This window comes from Castanea sativa, chromosome 6, assembly GCF_040712315.1.
Source record: "Castanea sativa cultivar Marrone di Chiusa Pesio chromosome 6, ASM4071231v1".
NCBI classification, from domain to species: Eukaryota; Viridiplantae; Streptophyta; class Magnoliopsida; order Fagales; family Fagaceae; genus Castanea; species Castanea sativa.
The window spans coordinates 54,724,703-54,745,552 of NC_134018.1; the positions used below are offsets into that span (position 1 = coordinate 54,724,703).

A 20,850-nucleotide genomic window follows, 5' to 3' on the forward strand; every position below is an offset into this window, starting at 1 on the left:
TTTATTCTCATTCTCTTGGTCTTGGGGTTCAGCAAGGAAGGTAGTGTACCTTTGCTCTCTTTATGATTGTGTTCCTTATTTTTATGTTGGTTGAGCTAAGCCTTCTTCCCCGGTTTTTTTTTTTTTTTTTCCTTTTGTTTGGGCATGCTTTTTTTTTTGTAAGGAAAGCTTTTTTATTTGTTGGGTGGGGGGCTTGTTGGTTTCTACTCTCAATGTGTAACTGTTGTTACAGACACTCCTGCACACAATCCATACACACACAAAATTCACAATTTTAATGCAAGTTTTGCTTGTGTGTATGGTTGTGTGCAAGAGTGTGTGTAATAAACACCACTCTTAGGGAAAATGGGGTCGAGTTGCACAAAAGGTTGTTAGTGGGTGTCTTGTGGACGGTTGTCTATTATTGTTTCTTTATGCTTTGCGGGGGGTTTGTTTCTTTAAGTTAGACATGTGCATCCTACCCACAAACCCTACAAAACTAATCCAACCTAATATAACTTGACATATCGAGCAAGTTTTTCGTGGGTTGATGGGTTAAAATATTATTTTGAGTCTCAAATTGTGTTGGAGTTTATATATATAAATAAATATATATATATATATATATATATATATATAAGTTTACTTCATTATCTTTATTTAATTTTTTTTAGTTTGATTATTTTGAGAATTCATTATAATGAATTTGAAAATTTGGAATATAATTTAGGAATATTACGTGAATCTTAATAGTTTTTAAAAAAATACTAATATAGTTTTTAAAAACTCATAAACATAACACACTAATTCAACAACTTGACCCCTTTGAGTCAAGTTAGGTTAATTTCAATATATGTGATGGGTTAGGCTAGGTTGAGAATTTCTCAACTTGAAAAAATTTGGTTTGGTTGAAAAAAAAAAAAAAAACCCTCAAATCCAACCCAACTTGACAAACACATATGCCTACTTTTTGTCTTTAGTGATGCTAGAGATACTATAAAGTTTACTACATTAGTCTTACAAACTAATGTATCAACCAATAAATACAAAACAAAATAAGAGGTTAAAAGTGTATTTGTCAACTTGTAAGCCTTTTATGATAAAATTTGTAATACTTATTTTTCTTTAGGACAAAGTGAGTGTCACTAGTTTGATTTCCCCTATGCATGTAGTTAATGTCACTTGTTGGCTGGAATAAGATCATCTCTTTATTTCATGATTATGGTTTTAAATATATATATATATATATATAGCCATATATATGGTGCTATGTTATTTAAAATTTTAGATGAAATATATATATATCTTTTGAATTTTGCAATATTTAATCAAAATCATGAAATGAAGAGAATCATTTTCCTTGAGAGCTTCCATTGGTCAATCTCCTTTTGAACCTTGTGTAACATTTATATATTATATTAATTCATGTCTATAAAGAGTTTAGATTAACTTTTTTTTTACTTTTAGTATCTTGATTTATTTACTTATTTACAGCTTTTTAAAGCATATAGTATGCTCCAAGCTTAATTGTATCTTTATCAATTTTTCAAAAAATAAGCTTTCAACTAATACTCATTTACCTCGAATATATATTCAACTACATCAGTCGCATTTTGTCCTAATTTTATTTTATTTTTTCTCTGAATTAGTTCTTTCACATGGTAAATAATTAACTTACCAATAAACATGCTCTTACAAATCCATGTTCTTTTGATCTTTCGCAGTCATCATGATGCTTTGGACACCCTTGCTCTTTCTGGCATTCATAGCTACAATTTCAATTGCCTCAATGGACAAACAGACATACATAATTCACATGGACAAGACCAAAATCACAGCATCAGATCATACTCTAGGCAATGCCAAACCATGGTACGAATTGATGATGGACTCCATGCATGAACTTTTATCTCAAGAGGAAGAAGATATGTCACCCCTTGAGCTTCTTTATATCTATAAAACCACCATTTCTGGTTTTGCTGCCCAACTTTCCACAAAACAGGTCCAATCCTTGAAAAGACTCAATGGCTTTCTCTCTGCCACTCCTGATGAAATGCTAAGTCTTCATATCACTCATACCCCTCAGTTTCTTGGCCTACAACTTGGCGAAGGACTTTGGAATGCTCCCATATTGGCTTCTGATGTGATAATAGGCATTGTGGATACAGGAATCTGGCCAGAACATGTTAGTTTCAAGGACTCAAGCATTTCCCAAGTGCCCTCTCGTTGGAAAGGCACTTGTGAGGAAGGAACAAAGTTCTCAGTTGCAAATTGCAACAAGAAACTAATAGGTGCAAGGGCCTTTTACAAAGGGTACGAGACCATTGTTGGAAGAATCAATGAGACAATGGATTATAGATCCCCTAGAGATTTCAATGGGCATGGGACACACACTGCCTCAACTGCTGCTGGAAATCTTGTGCACAATGCAAACTTTTTAGGCATGGCAAAGGGTTTGGCTAGCGGTATGAGCTATACTTCAAGAATTGCAGCATATAAAGCATGCTGGCGAAGAGGCTGTACTAATTCAGATCTATTGGCAGCCATAGATCGTGCAGTAGCTGATGGAGTCGATGTGCTGTCACTCTCTTTAGGAGGTTTCTCCAAGCCATATTATAGTGATAATATTGCAATAGCCTCATTTGGGGCAGTCCAAAATGGGGTTTTTGTTTCTTGTTCTGCAGGCAATTCAGGACCTCTTAGTTCGCCTGTTAGCAATGCTGCACCATGGATCATGACCGTTGCTGCAAGCTATATTGACAGAAGCTTTCCAACAACAGTAAAGCTTGGGAATGGGATAACTTTTGAAGGGTCATCTTTATATTCTGGCAAGCGGACTAAGCAACTACCACTTGTATATGCAAGCACTGCAGGGGGGCAAGGAGCACAGTTTTGTATAAATGATTCCCTAGTGCCAAAGCTTGTGAAGGGAAAGATTGTTGCTTGTGAGCAAGGAATAAACAGCCGGGCAGAAAAGGAAGAGCAAGTAAAAATTGCAGGAGGGGCTGGAATGCTATTGCTTAATGCTGAAATTTATGGCGAGGAGCTGCTTGCTGACTCTCACACTTTGCCAGCCACTTCTTTAGGAGCTTCTGCAGGAAAAGCCATCAAGAATTATGTGCGCTTGAACAAAAATCCAACAGCTTCAATTATGTTCAGAGGGACAGTTTATGGCAATATTGCACCAGTAATGGCAGCATTTTCATCTAGAGGACCAAGTTTGGTTGGACCAGATGTGATCAAGCCGGATGTAACTGCACCAGGTGTGAATATATTGGCTGCTTGGCCACCCAAGACTATCCCATCCTTACTCAAGAATGATAAAAGAAGTATACTGTTCAATATAATTTCAGGTACCTCAATGTCTTGTCCTCATGTTAGTGGCTTAGCTGCACTTATTAAATCTATACACAAAGATTGGTCACCTGCAGCTATCAAATCCGCTTTAATGACCACTGCTTATGTACTAAACAGCAAAAGGGCTCCAATAGCAGATATTGCTTCTAATAGCTCTAAGGCTGCCACACCTTTCGCATTTGGCTCAGGCCATGTTAACCCAAAATGTGCATCTGATCCAGGTCTGATCTATGATATCACATCCGAGGACTACCTAAATTATTTGTGCAGCCTAAAATATAACTCTACTCAGATAGCTTTACTATCAAGGGGGAATTTTACTTGTCCTGATAATGCATTTCTTCAGACTGGTGACTTAAACTACCCTTCTTTTGCTGTTCTTTTGGATCAAAATGCCTCGAACACTAGTGTGACATACAAGAGGACAGTGACAAATGTTGGGACCCCAATGAGTACTTATGTGGTGCAAGTAAATGAACCTAACGGAGTATCAGTGACCGTTGAGCCTAAGTGTTTGAAGTTTGAAAACTTGGGTGAGAAATTAAGTTACAATGTGAGGTTCAATGCATTGCGAAGAACAAAATCTTCGACTAATTTATCTTTTGGGTCTTTAGTTTGGATGTCTGAATTTTATACCGTTAGAAGTCCCATAGCAGTAACTTGGCAATAATTTGAAGTTGCTGGTTTCAAAGTTGGGACTCTGAAAGTATTTTGAAGAAGAAAGGAGGAGTGTTTCTGTGAAATTCATGAAAAGTTTTTATTTATGTATTGAAATTCCAAATTCATGTTATGTATTTAGTGGAATAGGAATCCACGTTTAATTGAAAAATGATTCAATGTCCCAGCAAGGAGTTGAATATCTTCTGATGAATACTTTTCAAGGATGGACTATTTCTAAGTTTCACTGTTTCTAAGAAATTGGGTTAATAGAGTGTGACCCAATTTTTCAAGAATTGAAAAAAAAATTTAGAAGAATTCAAGCATTGAATTTGATAAATAATTACGTCAATCCCTTAAACCTTTCTGCTTTTAATAAATAAATAAACAACATTTTCCAAGCAATGATTTAAAGCAATAAATTTGCATTGAAGGCAAGAATCAAGATAACATTTATCTTGGATTAGCCTTCTGGTTTAATTTTTTATTTATTAAAAAAATAAAAATTGACAAACATTAATTTACAAAAAAGATAAAAGATTACAAAAAAAAAATTACATAAACAAATAAATTAAAGCAAACTCATATGAGATTAACCGATTAAACTGTCACAAATTCTGATGCATACGACAAGTGGTCAGCCTTATGCTATTACTAGATTCCCTCTGTATAATTTTCATTTCAAACTTCTCGAACATTCATGACCTGTTGCTCTTTTCTTTTTTCTTGAATTTGACCTTTTTGCTGTGAAAACAACGTTTACCAGCCATTAGGAAACATAGAAATAGAGCCAATAAATTATAGAGAAGGATTAGGATATACAATATTTTCACAACAAAATTATATGTAATAAATTGTTATTAATAGTTCGAATTTAAATCTACCACATAAATTTCTTTTTTCTCACCTGTAACAGCTAATAATAACTACTTAAAATTTGTTGTAAAAATATTGTAGATATAAAATCTATTGGAGAATAGCTTATTTAACTGAAACTGAAAACTTTTTACCCGAAAAAATACTGTAGATAAAACTAAAAATTAGCTAAGGGGACTCATGAATAATACCAAAAAATGCAATAAAATTTATAAATAGTAGTAAAAATAAACTAAATAATAAAAAAAACTATCTAATATAAGTTATCCCAAACTCAATCGTAATATTTCTAAATTCTATGTTGTAAGTTTGATACGCAATCAGACCCAATCTAAGGATGACAAAATCATCATTTTTTTATACCAAATCTTATATTAAAAAAAAAAAACAAAATCAAAATCAATCAATCCCTATCAATAAAAGAGAGAAAATGAATAAGATTTAGAAGTTAGGGGGAAGGATACTTCCCATTTATAAAGTGCTTGAAAGTTTAGGAAGGAAAGGGTTTGAACTGCGAGTTAGTAGTATGTTGTAATTATTTCTTTAAAAAATAGAAGGAGAGAGAAAATGAAAATGTGAAAATTAGGTGGGTTGCCCCAAACAAAAATGGTTCCACGTAGGATTGAAACCTAAAACAGCAACCGGCTGAACTGGTATGTTTTAGTTGTACAATGAAGAGAGAGAAAATAAAAAACAAAACAAGACAGGTAAAAAAAAACCCAAATATACCGGTTCTCCGTGTTGCCGTTACACACGTTGTCAATACGACGTAAGAGTTTTCAGTTTCAGTTTGAGTTTTCTTTCTTTCCCAGCTCTCTCTCTCTCTCTCTCTCTCTCTCTCTGAAACTCTGTCCTTAATTCTTTCTTCTTCTTCCTTCGAAACTTCCTAGGTAATTCCTCTCAACTTTTTTCTATAATCAAACCTCCTTAAGGTATCACTTTCTTTCTCTTTCTCTCCATATAACATATTACATATCTATTTTTTTTTTTTTACTTTCTCTTCTTTTTTGAGCTTTTGGGATTTTTTTTTTTTTTTGGTTGAATTTTTCGTCACTAAGAATCAAATCCCATTTTTTATCCTACATATTTTTTGATCTTTTATTAATATTAATAATATACACGCGTACCCAATCAGAATCCTCAAAAAGTTGATACCTTTATCTCTTTCTCTACCTTTCCTTTTGTCTCTTTTTATCGGTTTGTGTTCAACAATATTTCAATTTGATTCTGACCCAGTTGATATCTTCTGTAATATATTGTGTTACTAAGATTCAAGAACAAGAACGATTATTCATCAATTGGGATTGTAAAGAAACAAAATTTAGTTTCTGTTGATGGATAATTATGGTTCATCATCTTCATATCCACACCACAATCCCTATGCATACCCTCCTCCTCCTACTTCTGCATACCCACCACCACCAAATCCTGATCCATACCATACTCCTGCTTATCCTTACCAACACAGTTCCTCACAGCCTTACCCTTATGCATACCCACCATCACCATCTTCAACCTCCCATTCAGGCCCTTTAGACTATCACCAACCTCCACCACCAGCACCATCTCCAACCTCCTATTCAGGCCCTTTGGACTATCACCATCCTCCACCACCCACACCATCTTCAATCTCTCATTCAGGCCCTTTAGATTATCACCATCCTCCACCTATCTATCCCTATCCATTTCCTGTTGCTTCAGCTCCCCATGGTGCTCCTCAACCATCCCTTGAACACCATAGTAGTTTCCAATATGGTCCCTCTCATTACCCATATCAACAATCCGGTCCATACCCGCCTCCCGAAAGCCAGCCTCAAGTCCCTTTTCGTGCCAATAGCTTCTCTAATTATCACCGGCAGGACAGTTCCAGTTCCATAGGAACTGGATCATCTTCAGATGTTTATAGTGTCAATGATTCCACCCCTTCTCGCCCGTCTGCATACCCACCTCTGGATGATCTTATTAGTAATGTGCACTTGTCTGATAATCACTCTACTGCCCCTCCATCACACCAAGCGCCTACAGTGTCACCATTGGCAAGTGCCCCTCCTAGTGCAAGGTATGATAAACCGGGGGAACTTTATAGCCATTCTAACTCGTTTTCAAGCAGTTATGGGGCATCTTGTTCAGCTCAGTCTGATTTGTCGAATCATTCTGTTTATGGCCACACGAGCTCATTCAATGGGTCTCAGCATAGTCAGTCCTTGCAGATTGTGCCACTACAGAATAAAGGGTCATTGAAGGTGTTGCTTTTACATGGGAATTTGGATATTTGGGTCTATAGTGCACAGAACCTTCCGAATATGGACATGTTCCATAAAACTTTGGGGGATGTGTTTACAAGATTACCAGGGAACGTGAGCAACAAAATTGAAGGCCATATGAATCGTAAAATTACTAGTGATCCTTATGTTTCAATCTCAGTATCAAATGCTGTAATTGGGAGGACTTTTGTGATTAGCAATAGCGAAAACCCTGATTGGAAGCAACATTTTTATGTTCCTGTAGCACATCAAGCTGCTGAAGTGCATTTTGTGGTTAAAGATAGTGATGTTGTGGGGTCACAGCTTATAGGAGTTGTGGCAATTCCAGCGGAACAGATATACTCGGGGGCAAAGGTGGAAGGAACTTTCCCAATCCTGAATAATAATGGGAAGCCTTGTAAGCCTGGAGCTGCCTTGAATCTTTCAATTCAGTACACCCCAATTGAGAAATTGAGCATTTATCATCATGGAGTGGGGGCAGGCCCTGATTACCATGGGGTTCCTGGAACATACTTTCCTCTCAGGAAAGGTGGGACAGTAACTCTTTATCAAGATGCCCATGTTCCAGATGGGTCCCTTCCAAATGTGAAGCTTGATCAAGGGATGGATTATGTGCATGGGAAGTGTTGGCGTGACATTTTTGATGCCATACGTCAGGCCAGTCGTTTGATTTACATTACAGGGTGGTCAGTGTGGCACAAAGTTAGATTGGTTCGGGATGCTGGTAACACTTCAAATTACACCCTAGGAGACCTTCTGAGAACCAAATCTCAAGAAGGAGTGAGAGTGCTGCTTCTTATTTGGGATGACCCTACATCAAGAAACATTTTGGGTTACCAAACGGTGAGTAACTTACTATTTGAAATATATTATGGGATTTTAGTCTATAATGTGCCCTAGTTTCGGGTTCATATTTATCAAAATCTATCATTTAGTTACACTCTATCAGATTTGGGCATAAATCAATCATTAGAATGTATTTGGCATGTATTGATGCTTGTGTTCATGTGTAATGTCTTATTTTCCTTATGTTCAGTTCTTAAGTGGAGCTTGGTAAGCTTATTAGCATAAGCCATGATTTCTTGGGTTTCATTACATTGTGCCATAAAATGTGCTTCTCAAACCAATTTGCATGTTACTTTCCCTTTTTTTATAAGTGTTACTTTCTCATATATTTTCTAATCAGAAAGGTTTTGTTAGATATATTTTGCTCATAAACCTATTTATATGCAGGATGGAATCATGCAAACCCATGATGAGGAAACTCGCCGTTTCTTCAAACACTCTTCTGTTCAAGTGCTACTTTGTCCCCGCATTGCGGGAAAGCGACATAGCTGGGTCAAGCAAAAGGTTAGATTTTAAAAGGGAAAAAAATTGTAGGGTCTTTTTCATACTACACAATACCATTGCTCTTCATTTTCTGAATCAGTTTCGAACTTGTTCAACATCATGATCTAGAATTCCTAGGTTGTTGGATCCCAGAGGATAGCAGCCTTTTTGGAAATATTAATGCTGCACCATACATTCCATCCAAAGAGGGGAAGGACGGGGTGGGGGAATGGAAGAGAGAGATTGTGTCCTACATTCTTTGATAATCAATATGGTTCGCTAAATGTGGATCCACCATCTAGTCATTGACCCTAGCTGAGGTTTGGTGCCTAAAGTGTATATGACTGTAGCTTTAAAAACCAAATAAGAATTTAGCATGTAATATTGACGCTCAAAGTAAATCTTTCAGACATTGATTCTGATATCTTTGCTTTTTGATGTGTCTGATAGTAAATAAAGGGATCATCCTAGTTGCGCTGCTACTAAGCTACAAGTGAGGGATAAATGCATAATACAATTTTCTTATTGTTTTAACTGTTAATACCATTATCTGGTAATGTATGGCTTGCATTGATTTTCTAAAATATAACATTGTATTGTTTATAGTTAAGAGCATGAAAAAAACGTCACTTATGTAAATGTCCTTATCTATAACTGTATTTGGACTTATCCAAACAAGAAAACTGTAATTGGTTTGTTATGGAAATTGGTGTTGAAGTTTGAATTTATTCTCACTTCATATTATCAGGAAGTCGAAACAATCTATACACACCATCAAAAAACTGTGATTGTTGATGCCGATGCTGGAAATTTTAGAAGAAAAATCATCGCTTTTGTTGGAGGACTTGATTTATGTGACGGGCGATATGATACTCCACAGCACCCTATATTAAGGACACTACAAACAGTCCACAAGGATGACTATCACAATCCTACATACACGGTAATCTCTTGATCCCTATCCTAATTCTGGTTGAACAACTGTCAGTAGCTATATAGTTCAGCAGTACCATATTTCTTGTTTGGCACATTGATAACTTTTGTTATTAATGCACAGAACTTCTATAAGAGTTGAGATGTGTGTTTACTAGTACCAGAACTAATGACTTAAAAAGCAAACCCTATACTGTATCATGAGATCCTTCCTGTGATAGGATACAAGGGGCAAATTAGTCTCATTTCAAGTGCTAAGAAATTGAAACCAGAGAAAAAATTTTGCAACTAACATGTGGAATATTATAGCATAAGCCTATCTGATATCCTGATCCCATTTAGTCGTTTGAAGGTGCAAAGAAACACAGCTTGAACAAATGTACTTGCCATTATACCAATAACATGCAAGTGTATGCAACAAATATCCTAAATTCCTGAATTTAGTTTTTGAAGTCAAGCAACTGAAAATCTTGGTGGAATGTTCAGTTAAATGGATATGGAAATACTATATTAATATAAAATTTTCTTCCAATAAAATTGCAAATATATGCAACAAATATTGTAATACTTTTATTTTATATTCGTCTTTTAAAGTAATCAACAACGTTTTTATATGGTGGGTTATTACCTCGACAGGGTAACACTGCTGGTTGTCCACGAGAGCCATGGCATGACTTGCACTCTAGAATTGATGGTCCAGCGGCATATGATGTCCTGACCAACTTTGAGGACCGCTGGCTTAAGGCTGCAAAACCCCATGGGATTAAAAAACTGAAAATTTCATATGATGATGCGTTGCTCAGGCTAGAAAGAATTCCAGAGATTATTGGACTCTCAGATGCTCCTTGGACTAATGATAATGATCCGGAAGCTTGGCACGTTCAAGTAAGATGATCTTAATTGCCCTAGGGCCTTGGCTCAGGTCAAAAAGGAGTGTTGATTCTCAATTTGTTTTTGTAGTGTGTATTAGCTTATTGATCAAATTATCTTATTCATTTTTTGTGGTTTGCAACTGCAGATATTTCGCTCTATTGATTCAAATTCTGTTAAAGGGTTCCCTAAGGATCCAAGAGATGCCACAAGCAAGGTGAGGTGAAACTTAGTGATTTCTTTGATGAATTTTCACTAATTTCAGTTTACCTCCTTTTCTCTCTTTTCATGTGCCAGAAAGTTAATTAATTACTTTGTTGTAACAGAACCTGGTGTGTGGGAAGAACTTGCTGATTGACATGAGCATACATACGGCATATGTAAAGGCCATTCGTGCTGCCCAGCATTTCATTTATATAGAGAACCAGTATTTCATCGGATCTTCATACAATTGGAGTTCACATAAAGACATAGGTGAGAAAACTTTAATTTTAACATAAATGGATCACACTGATAGCCATGATATATAGAGGAACTAATATCTTTGATCTTATAAATATTTAGAACCAAAAAAAAAATTATTTATTAAATTATTTTACCAAAAAAAAAAAATTTAGAACTTGTTGCTGTCTGATAGTGTCCTCATAATTTCCACAACCAACAGAAATCCACATGAGCTGTGCATTTGTATGAGGTTAAAGTTAATGGAATCAGATTTATTCTCAGTGAATAGCAGGTCCACAGTTAGAATCTGAAAGTTGGACATGCATAGAGGAGGTTCAAATAAAAAGTAACCTACCATTTCCATTGTTTGGTCAAGTTTAGCCTATCCATATACTTAATGGATAGCTAGAAATAGAAACTAATCAATTAAAATTTTAAATTACTTTTCAGTGATAAAGGCACTTACACAGGTATTTAAGAAAGATGATGAATAAAGAATGGTGATGAAGTCAAGAAAAGAGCTTTACTTCTTTTCAATAGCTAATCAGTTGCAAGTCACAAATTGGGATTGCAGAATTAGAACTGATTATATTAGGTGTTATATGTAGTTCTTTACTGTTTTTGACAAAATACTCTCACTGTGCTGCACCATTTTAAATGACTGCATTTTTGTGCTATTATCTTCCCAGGAAATCACTTACTGGATAATAAGGTGTCTCGTGATTTCATTTTCTTGTTTTGTTTGCTGAATTTTGCTCATACTGTCTTTCTGCAGGTGCTAATAATTTGATTCCAATGGAAATTGCCCTTAAGATTGCTGAGAAAATTAGAGCAAATGAGAGATTTGCTGTATATATTGTTATCCCAATGTGGCCAGAAGGTGTTCCAACTGGTGCTGCTACTCAGAGGATTCTATATTGGCAGGTAGGTTCCAATTAGTGACTGAGAATTGAAACATATGTTCAGTCAGGGAAGGCTTTTGCTATTATACTTCAGCATTCTGAATGACATAGACCCCTACTGGTATCCCTTTTTCATCTTTTCCCCTATCTCTTTCATCCTCACATCTTTTATTAGCTAAGTGCCTTGTAGTAAAAAGCTTTGCCAGAAGATTCTCCGTATGCAGCAATTCTATAAAAGCTAATTTGTGTAATTACAGGGTGAAAGAAGTTTTTGTTGTTACCCAGAATTGTGTATCTTTTGTTTGTTGGTATGAGGAAAGATACTTTGGTCATTTAAGATAGAGTTGGCATGGCCTTGGGGGTGAGGGTCTGTGATGGGGTTATTTGAAAATTGTAAATGCCATTGTTTTCATTAGTAAGTTTACACACGTGCCCAATGGATTTGAACCTACAATCTTACTCCACCCTTATTATGCTAGGAAGTGGTAGTGTTTGAGCTAGAGCTCAATGGCAGGTTTCTGTAAATGCCAGTCTAGAGATTCTTTTTTTTTTTTTTACCATGATGACTTCAAACAGGAGTTTTTCTCCTGTAAGTCCTTGGCTGTGTCACCAAATTGTTTTGCCACAAAATATGGCTCTCATGCTTCTAACACATGCACAATTCTCCACCCACCCATGACCCTCCATCTTTCCTGGACAAAAGATTCTAGAAAGTGGAAGCTTCACTCCAGCACATCAAACTTCTTAATTAATTGAATTCTATAGTGGGACCAAGGAACATTCTCTATAGGAATTGATTTGTTTCATTTGTAGGATTCCAGTTTGGAATTTTGGTAGTTTATATGAATAGATTTTTTATTCAGAGGTTTTTTTTTTTTTTTTTTTTTGAGATGATTTAAAAATATTGGATTGTTTTTGTTATATGGACTGGACATCAAATGGCCCCATATTCTAGTAAAATTTATAGCATTTTTTAGTAGCTGATTACCGCATTTCTTGATCTTGAGTTGTTATTGATTATTGCAGAATAAAACAATGCAAATGATGTATGAGACCATCTACAAGGCTTTGGTGGAGGTTGGGCTTGAGGAAGCGTACTCACCACAAGATTATCTGAACTTCTTCTGCCTCGGCAACCGTGAAGCCATAGATGGATACGACACTACAGTGCCTGGAAGTCCTACTCCAGCTAACACTCCTCAGGTCTCTCTTCCTCTAAAAGTGATTAATATTTTAGCCATCAGTTTTAGTACCACTTGTTCTTATACACAGGAGAGACCTTCTTCTAGTGTATAAGTAGAGAATCTTTCAGATTCTGTATGTGATGTTTCGTACATATATTATATAATGTACATATAATCATTGAACTTTTGTCTGGAGCATGTTTGAACTCCAGATACTTCTTTGATCCTTGAAAACATTCCTAACTATTGTTCTTCTGGTTCCTCAGAGTCTCAGACATGCTCTTATTCAGTAAATGTACTTATATATGTGTTGTATATTGGTGTTGCCAGGCACAGGGTCGAAAAAACCGACGATTTATGATTTATGTTCATTCAAAGGGCATGATAGTTGATGACGAATACATAATAGTGGGTTCTGCAAACATCAACCAGCGCTCCATGGAGGGCACAAGAGACACTGAGATTGCAATGGGAGCATATCAACCGAATCATACCTGGGCAAGAAAATATTCTGATCCGCATGGACAGGTAACCTTAGTTACTTAAGGAGCTGTTTGATCATAGAAACACCTTTTTTTTTCTTTTTTGGCTTTGCATTCAAATGCAGAAACTCAACGGTGGTAATTTATTTACAGAAAAAGGGACTGTTAATATACAAACAAACAAACAAACAAGACAAAACAAAAAAGAGAAAAATTAAAAAGTATCATGTTTTCTCAAATGTTGATATCCTCTCCCCACCCCCCACACCACTCCCTTTCTAAAAAAAAAAAGGAATAAAAGGAAAGAGCATTTCACTTTAAACAAATTCTGGGAAAAGCAAATAAAATCTTTCCTCTTTGCCATAAAAAGGTTAGGAAGACTCATTTCCAAGGTTTTTCAGGGGAAGGGTATATCTTTTTGTCTGAAAGTTTAGATATAGATATTAACTGATTATGTTTTTCACTGGAATGTTGTTTGGTTGAAATAGTAAGATATCGGAGACAAGCTTATTCAGCAGCTTCCGATTTGCTATTTTTGCTGATAAAAAGAACTGCTTCTTTTACATGTAGTAGTTTATGTAGTTCCTAGATGTTATGAATAACTTTTAAACCCTTTTAAGTTTCTACAAAAATTGCAATACCAGAAAAGCATTCATGGTAACAGAAACATTGAAATACAACAATTTCATGTCTGCATGGGATCTCAAACTTTAGGACCATCTTTAAGCGTAATTGAACACTTAACAGTTGTATCCTAAGCTGATATAATTTTGGCTCTTCAATTTTTTTTTTTTTTTTTTTTTTTTTTTTTGCAACCTTTTGGCTCTTCATTTTCAATTGCATGGAACTGGAAATATTTTGGAATTAACCAGGAACAGCTTAAAATTTTAGATTTCTTGAAAATAAAAGATAATTTTTTTGTTGTTTAAAATGTAAAAATATCAAAAAATCATTTAGTAGTTCAATTTCTATGTAAGTCACATGATCACATGGACATAAGATCTGGGGGAAGCAAGGCCTACATCCATAAAATTTAATCAAGTTTCAATCTTTAAACAGTGTGATATGATTTTCCAATTAGGTACATAATCACCGGTTTATTAACCATAGACATTTCTAAAAAAAATTCTCTTTTAGAGAACCTACACCGGCACACATTGAAAAAGTTTGCAGTTGTGACATTGTGATTTCAATCAAAAAGTACTAAACTCATTTAACCACAATGATGGAGTGAATACTGTTTCCTAGAGTAAATGCATTCATTTTTTTCTTGAAGTTACTTGAGCAGTTCAATGTTCTAGTGAATATCATTTCTTGTTTAACCAAAGGGTGAATATTACAGAGGATTCTCCTAAAAAATTTACATAATCAAAAGATTATAATTGCAAAGAGAGAAAATCAATAAAATCTGCAACATAATGCATGTCATTTTCACCAAAGGGTGCAGGACCACTCAAACAACAATCTCAAATTCACCGACTTCAACCCAATAACAAAGAGCTCCACACCATTGAATGTTCAATTATTCCTCTCCCTCCATATGGTCAATTTTAAACAACGAGGAGCTGTATAGCAAGCAAAAGAACTTCTATGCTTGCTATATCAGCTTCTCCAACCATACATTTGCACATATAACACCAATCCACCAAATAATACACCTTTCAATAAGGTAATTCCCAGCCAAGAATTTTCTCCAAAGCTGAGGGTACCAGGGAATGAATTTTTTTTTTCAGTATAATTACTTAAAATTTTCTAGATTGGACTGATATGCAAAACAAACGTAGTGTCAATTCCAAGAAAGGTGGTACTGCCACAAAAAATAAATGAAATTTATAACAACCTAGGTATACCAAAAACAATGAGTAGTAAAACTTTTTAAGGGATATGAAAGAACTTAATTTGTTTGTTGCTTTACTAAATGTTACTATTTCATCACTCTACTGGTTTTTAACTGGACTTACAGTAACTGACTTTCTGTTTCATGTGAATGTGTATTTCATAGATTTATGGATATAGGATGTCATTATGGGCAGAACATCTTGGATTTACTGAAGACTGCTTCACACAACCAGAGTCTCTTGATTGTGTGAGAAGAGTAAGATCACTGGGAGAGATGAACTGGAAACAATTTGCAGCCAATGAGATCATAGAGATGACAGGCCACCTATTAAAATACCCAGTTGAAGTTGATCGAAAGGGCAAGGTGAGGCCCCTTCCTGGATGTGAAACTTTCCCAGATGTTGGAGGAAGTATAGTTGGTTCATTTCTTGCCATTCAGGAGAATCTAACCATCTGAGCAGCTCATTTCTAGCTTCTACTTGCTAGCAAATTTAGATGAGAAAGAAATTACGGAGTATGATCAAGTTTTTGACATTTATATGTAATTTGTCCAAATCTCACGATGGTGTACAGTTCTTTTTCCATTTTCCTCTTGTTTTAGTAGTATAGTGTTGCAATTTGTTTGTAGTTTATTGTATATTTCAGTGTAATATACCCACACAAAGAATCAGTCAGGTTTTTGTATGTGTTCAAAGACCAACTTGAAATGTTTGAAAGTATACATTCTTTACAACTCTCCAATAAAAAGTTTGTGGTAAGAGGGAAGAGTTTATACAAGTGCAGTTTTTTTCTTTGAAAAAGAGCAAAAAATTACAGGTTACAATTCACTCTGAAACTTTACAGCTGGACAAGTTTTTAGATGCAACTTGCCATTGAATTTGCTTCTTTCTGAAAACTCTGTTTCTAGGAGTATTCAGGTCATGATGAGGGATGGAGAAAGATCGCGATATTAAGAAATTCCCATCCATTGTTCATTCCTTTTTTGGTCCTGTAAATTAGGATTGTGTTATCTGTGACAACCACCATCATAGAAGTAAGATATCTGTGCTGTTGGTGGCACTTTTTTTTTTCTTTTACTTTCATGCTCTACGAGTTAATATTTCAGAGTCCAGATTTGCCTTATGCAAACTGCCCAGAAATTTGGTTCATGATAAGGGAAGAAGAAAGTTCACAATGTTAGGTAGTGACTGGATCCCAGTTTTGTCCCTTCATATTGGAATTAACGCATGTGTTGTTTGTGACACTTTTTTATACAAAAAGATGTACTGCATGTTAATATTTCAGAAGTCTAGATATGCTTATGCAAACTGCCAGAAATTTGGATCGTGATTCCCTTTTCTGTCCCTTAAATTGGGAAATTCCTACCTATGACTGTTCTCATCCTGGAAGTAATGTAATTGTGTTGTCTGTGGCACACTTATTTCTTCATGCGCTAAGAGCTAATATTGCAGAAGCCTAGCTATGCAAACTCGCAAAAATGAATTTTACTGAAAGTTTTAACGTCCTAAAGGCACAACATCAAAACAGCAAATAACAACTCCAGACAAGGATACATACCCAGTCAACACTACACACACACAGTTCTACGCCTTCTGTTAACGCAAAAGCTGAAGGAGATGCGTCAAGCTCTTACAGTAGAGACAGTTTACAACGGAGACAAAACAAAACTTTTTTTTTTCTTTTAAAATCTAGAGACAGTAAACAGAACTAGATATGACAGTACAGATTTAAAGGTATATCTCAATTCAATCCACCTCTTGCTCTAATGTATGTATCTACCAAAAGTTCTCTATAAATTATCTTCATCCTCAATATTCCCATTCTACACAAAACATGAGACTATAATCAGAGAAAAGAATGATGCTTGCGCGGAGTTACTAACTAGTAAATGAAAACCTGACACCAAAATCATGCATGAGCATGAAATTTCATCATAAATAGTTATCAGCTCCAGCCAAGCCAAGCTCTTTTTGCAGCTTGGAACTTTTTCATGAGATATTTACAAGCTTTGCACGTCGAGTTTTTGGATCCACCTCCACGCGAAGACCAAGTCCAGTTAATTCAGGCACCTCAACAGATCCTTGAAGCTCCAACTCTGCTACTGCATGTTGGTTTTCTGTACTCCCTTCCAATAAATTTCTCACAGTCCAAATGCCCCATTCCCTCAAGAATGGATTATCTTCATCAGTAACACACTGTTGTAAAAGCAGAAGAATCCCATTTTTCTGTCTAATCTCATCTTGTACTCGCTTCCTTCCAAATGCACAATTGCCAATGACTGCAACAATGTCTCTCCTAAATCCTCTGTAAGGACAAGGCTTCAATGAATAAGAACTTGAACTGTCTTGGTTTTCACCTTGTTTGAGGCCTTTCCTTATTGTGGTTGGGGGCTCAAGCTCACCAAGCAAGCATAAAAGCATTTCTACTAGTCCAGAAGATAGTAGCATATCAACAGCATCCATTGAATCATCCTCCTCTGAGCTTCTCAGACTCCTCTTGCCGGCACATATATCTCTCAAAATGATGAGCGAATATCCAAGAACATCAATCGCAGTTGAGCCTGTTGGAAGACCAGACTTGCATTGCAAAACAGAATTAGTAACTCCAACAGATCTCTCGAATATCCCAAAAACACATGATGTGAATTCATTAGGAACAGTAATATCATTTAATCTCTCATTCAAGATCTCTGATACGATCTTCAAAAGAAACGCATGTTCGGACGAAAAAAGATCATTTCTAAATTCAATGCCTTCACCAATTGAAGAGGCACCAAAAAGGCATAATTTCGAAAACAATGGAGGAAAGTGAGGTTCTTCTAAGCAGATTCTGGAAAGGATCAACTTCAACCAATCCTCTCTAAAGCCAGCTGTTAAGACACCAGAAAAAATAGGACACACAAAAATGTAGTTCAAACAAATACAGAACACGTCAAATTAAAACAAAATTTTACAAGCAAAAAGACATCCAGATTTACCTACACAAGCAGTCCTTACAATTTCTTCCACAATAGGCAAACCAAAGTCACCACAAAGATCTGCATCCAATGCAGGGCATCCATCACAACAAGCATAAATAACCATACACAATGGATCAGAAGTCTCCTGGCTACGAACTCTTGCAAGAGCAACAAACTCATCTGGAAAAAATTTATGCCAAATAGCACACTGATGTTCTTCTCCGGCCAAAGAAACATTGGCCAAAACCTGCAACCCCATACGAATGGTCCCATAATCTGGATCAGACAAGAGCCCAGCAGAACTGAAAATATTTGAAACAACACCAACTCCATTTTGTTCAACAAAAGCATCTTGATTTGCAACTTCTCCGGCACACAGATTTCTGAGGAGCTTCAATGATGATAAGAGAAGGTGACGACCAGAAGGGTAAGGGAGATTCTGACTAAGCTGAAGAACTATGGGAAGGATGTTCTTGGAAGCCAGGCCCGAGCGGCCAACATCAGTCCTAGAAGCTTCTATAAGGTTTTCTAAGGTTTCTTCCAAAGAAGATGAGTTTGAAGCACTGAACAATGGTTGGAGGACATCTTGTGGAATAGACAACTCTACCAATGAGGCATCGCCCATTAATTACTTCAACTAAGAGCTTTTCAGTTTGATTTGCAAAATCTACTAAAACAATAAAATTTTCAGTGGCGAATGAAATGATTTGTCCTGCAGAAATTGGTGCCAAACAATGAAAACCACTTCAATAAACAAGTTCTAATAAGGGGCTCGCAAAACGGTACAAAAAAATTATAACATGTTTTTTGATAGGTAGTACAGCAAAATTATATCATATGGAATATACAAACACAATGTCGGCAAAACTTCTGGGATACATGTCAGTAAGTTTTCACAAAGACTCACATACACTTCAACGGTGTTTGTTGATAACGTGCAGAGAGATCACAATAAATAGTATTCAAAAATTTATTTGTACAAATTTTTAGCCTAAAAGTAAAAACACACTTTGGTCCTTAGCACATATTCGAATTTTGGGTTCTGGGCTGAAAATTGTAATTTCCTAATTTGGTCCCTATACAACACAGATGAAGAGACCATATGGCATGCCATCTCTCTTCAATCAGCTACCAGGGAACCGGCAAGCAAACTTAGCCACCTGGCACCATTCATTTCGGTGTAAAAGCTACTTGTTTTCCAGTGTATGATTCCATTCCGAAAAAATGCATTTAAAAAACACGTTCCAATGTTTGGCTTGTATTGAAAATCACAATCTTTTCTGTGAATAAAACTTGAAAGTTGAAACAAATGGGCACCAACCCACATAACCAACTTTTCATGACAAAAAGAAAAAGCATGTTCAAATCAACAGGAAGGACAGAGACAATTTGATTTTTCTACACTACAACAGCCCATAAGAATAATTTTTAAAATCAACAAGAAGGAAACTCATAATTTGATTTTCCAGCCTACAACCACCAAGTCCAAATTCCCATAAAAATTCAACAATCCTCATTCACTCAAGCATTCTAACAAACACGTTGTGAGCAACAATTCAAGAGACAATTTTTGAGAACAAAAGTCCCTCAAATTCAATGCCCCATACACAAACATCATCAAAAAAAATTACCCAGCACAAAAACATGGAGGGATTGAACAAGAAACAAAATCCAACATGGCAGAGCACAGAGAGAGAGAGAGAGAACCTGTGTTTCGGCGGGTAGTACTGTCGGGTTTGGGCCGAGTGGGTTCTCATCCATTTTACCACACTCTGTCAAGGCTGCCACGGGTCCAAACTGGAAACCACCATGACTGTTTCGAATAAACGGGCCTCTTCTAAGCCCATTTCAATTCTTTATTATCCCATTATATAAAGATAGTATCTTAATTTTTAGGAAAGATAGTATCTTAATTTTTAGGATTTTTCTTTGTACGGGAGTTGATAAAAATTTAAAAACCTAAAAATTGATGAACTTTATGAAAAATAGGAAATTACTATTTTATCCTGCTTATTTTTTTTAATTTAAAATTATCCAACTAAAAGATATGAGCATTTTAGAGAGTTTAAGAATTTATATGAGAATATTTTAGTAAGCAAAATGGTAAAACCCAAAAGAGAAATTTTGTTGTTAGACAAAACTTAAGTACAATAATTTAGGTGTTATTCCTTGGGATACTCTCTTAAAATTTAACTATGTGCTACTTAATTAAAAAATACACTTTCATCCATGAAAAAAAATCCATATAGTAGAATCTTAAGAGATGAATTTAAGGAACAACACCTAAGTACTGTACTAAGCCTTATTCTTCTGTTATTAATAACATAAATAGATACAGCTTCTATTATTAGTATTTTGGAACAAACTGAATAGATCTTCATTTCAAGGATCGCTCTAGTTTGTTCAGTATAACAAAAAAAATATTCTTCTTGAAAAATGTGTAACACAATTTTTTCAATAACAATTATCCTTTTGGGGTTGTTATTATTTCTGTATAAATTGGATATCTGTTAGATCTAAGTTGTGGGTTTTGTTTCTCCACCTTATTCACACTTTTAATAGTTACATAAAGAGGTTTCAGGGAGTGTTTGATTGGGGGGTTTTTCCTCTTTGGACCCAAAGATTTCATCAATCACCCACACTTTCTCTTCTTCTTTTTTTTCTTTTTCTTTTTCTTTTTTTAAGAAAGCACTCCTCTTCTAAACCCAAAAGGTGGTGTATCTTTTATTAATAACCTTTTTATTTGATGATTTTATTTTAATGGATTACCCTTTT

General features: G+C 35.6%; 3 protein-coding genes across 4 annotated transcripts; 2 read left to right on the plus strand and 1 right to left on the minus strand.

Annotated features, from left to right (window-relative positions):
• Positions 1–4,199, plus strand: LOC142639089 (subtilisin-like protease SBT1.1). Its single transcript, XM_075813191.1, has 2 exons — positions 1–40; positions 1,704–4,199. Exon 2 carries the CDS (start codon positions 1,709–1,711, stop codon positions 4,004–4,006), a length of 2,298 nt encoding a protein of 765 aa, XP_075669306.1. The 5' UTR covers positions 1–40; positions 1,704–1,708; the 3' UTR covers positions 4,007–4,199.
• A 1,439-nt stretch (positions 4,200–5,638) lies between these two features.
• LOC142639204 (phospholipase D gamma 1-like) lies at positions 5,639–15,893 on the plus strand. The gene is made up of 10 exons (XM_075813328.1): positions 5,639–7,976; positions 8,367–8,483; positions 9,211–9,405; positions 10,032–10,280; positions 10,414–10,482; positions 10,592–10,739; positions 11,485–11,633; positions 12,638–12,814; positions 13,126–13,323; positions 15,280–15,893. Exons 1-10 carry the CDS (start codon positions 6,204–6,206, stop codon positions 15,571–15,573), a joined length of 3,369 nt encoding a protein of 1,122 aa, XP_075669443.1. The 5' UTR covers positions 5,639–6,203; the 3' UTR covers positions 15,574–15,893.
• Positions 15,894–16,775: 882 nt separating this feature from the next.
• On the minus strand, positions 16,776–19,894 carry LOC142638625 (uncharacterized). 2 transcript variants are annotated; one of them, XM_075812670.1, is made up of 3 exons: positions 19,783–19,894; positions 18,094–18,787; positions 16,776–17,985 (listed from the first exon to the last, which is right to left on the minus strand). In XM_075812670.1, exons 2-3 carry the CDS (start codon positions 18,698–18,700, stop codon positions 17,105–17,107), a joined length of 1,488 nt encoding a protein of 495 aa, XP_075668785.1. In that variant the 5' UTR covers positions 18,701–18,787; positions 19,783–19,894; the 3' UTR covers positions 16,776–17,104. The 2 variants fall into 2 exon arrangements, with proteins under 2 accessions (XP_075668785.1, XP_075668786.1); XM_075812671.1 differs by lacking the exon at positions 19,783–19,894 and having other exon boundaries at positions 18,094–19,768.
• Between the last annotated feature and the right edge of the window lie 956 nt (positions 19,895–20,850).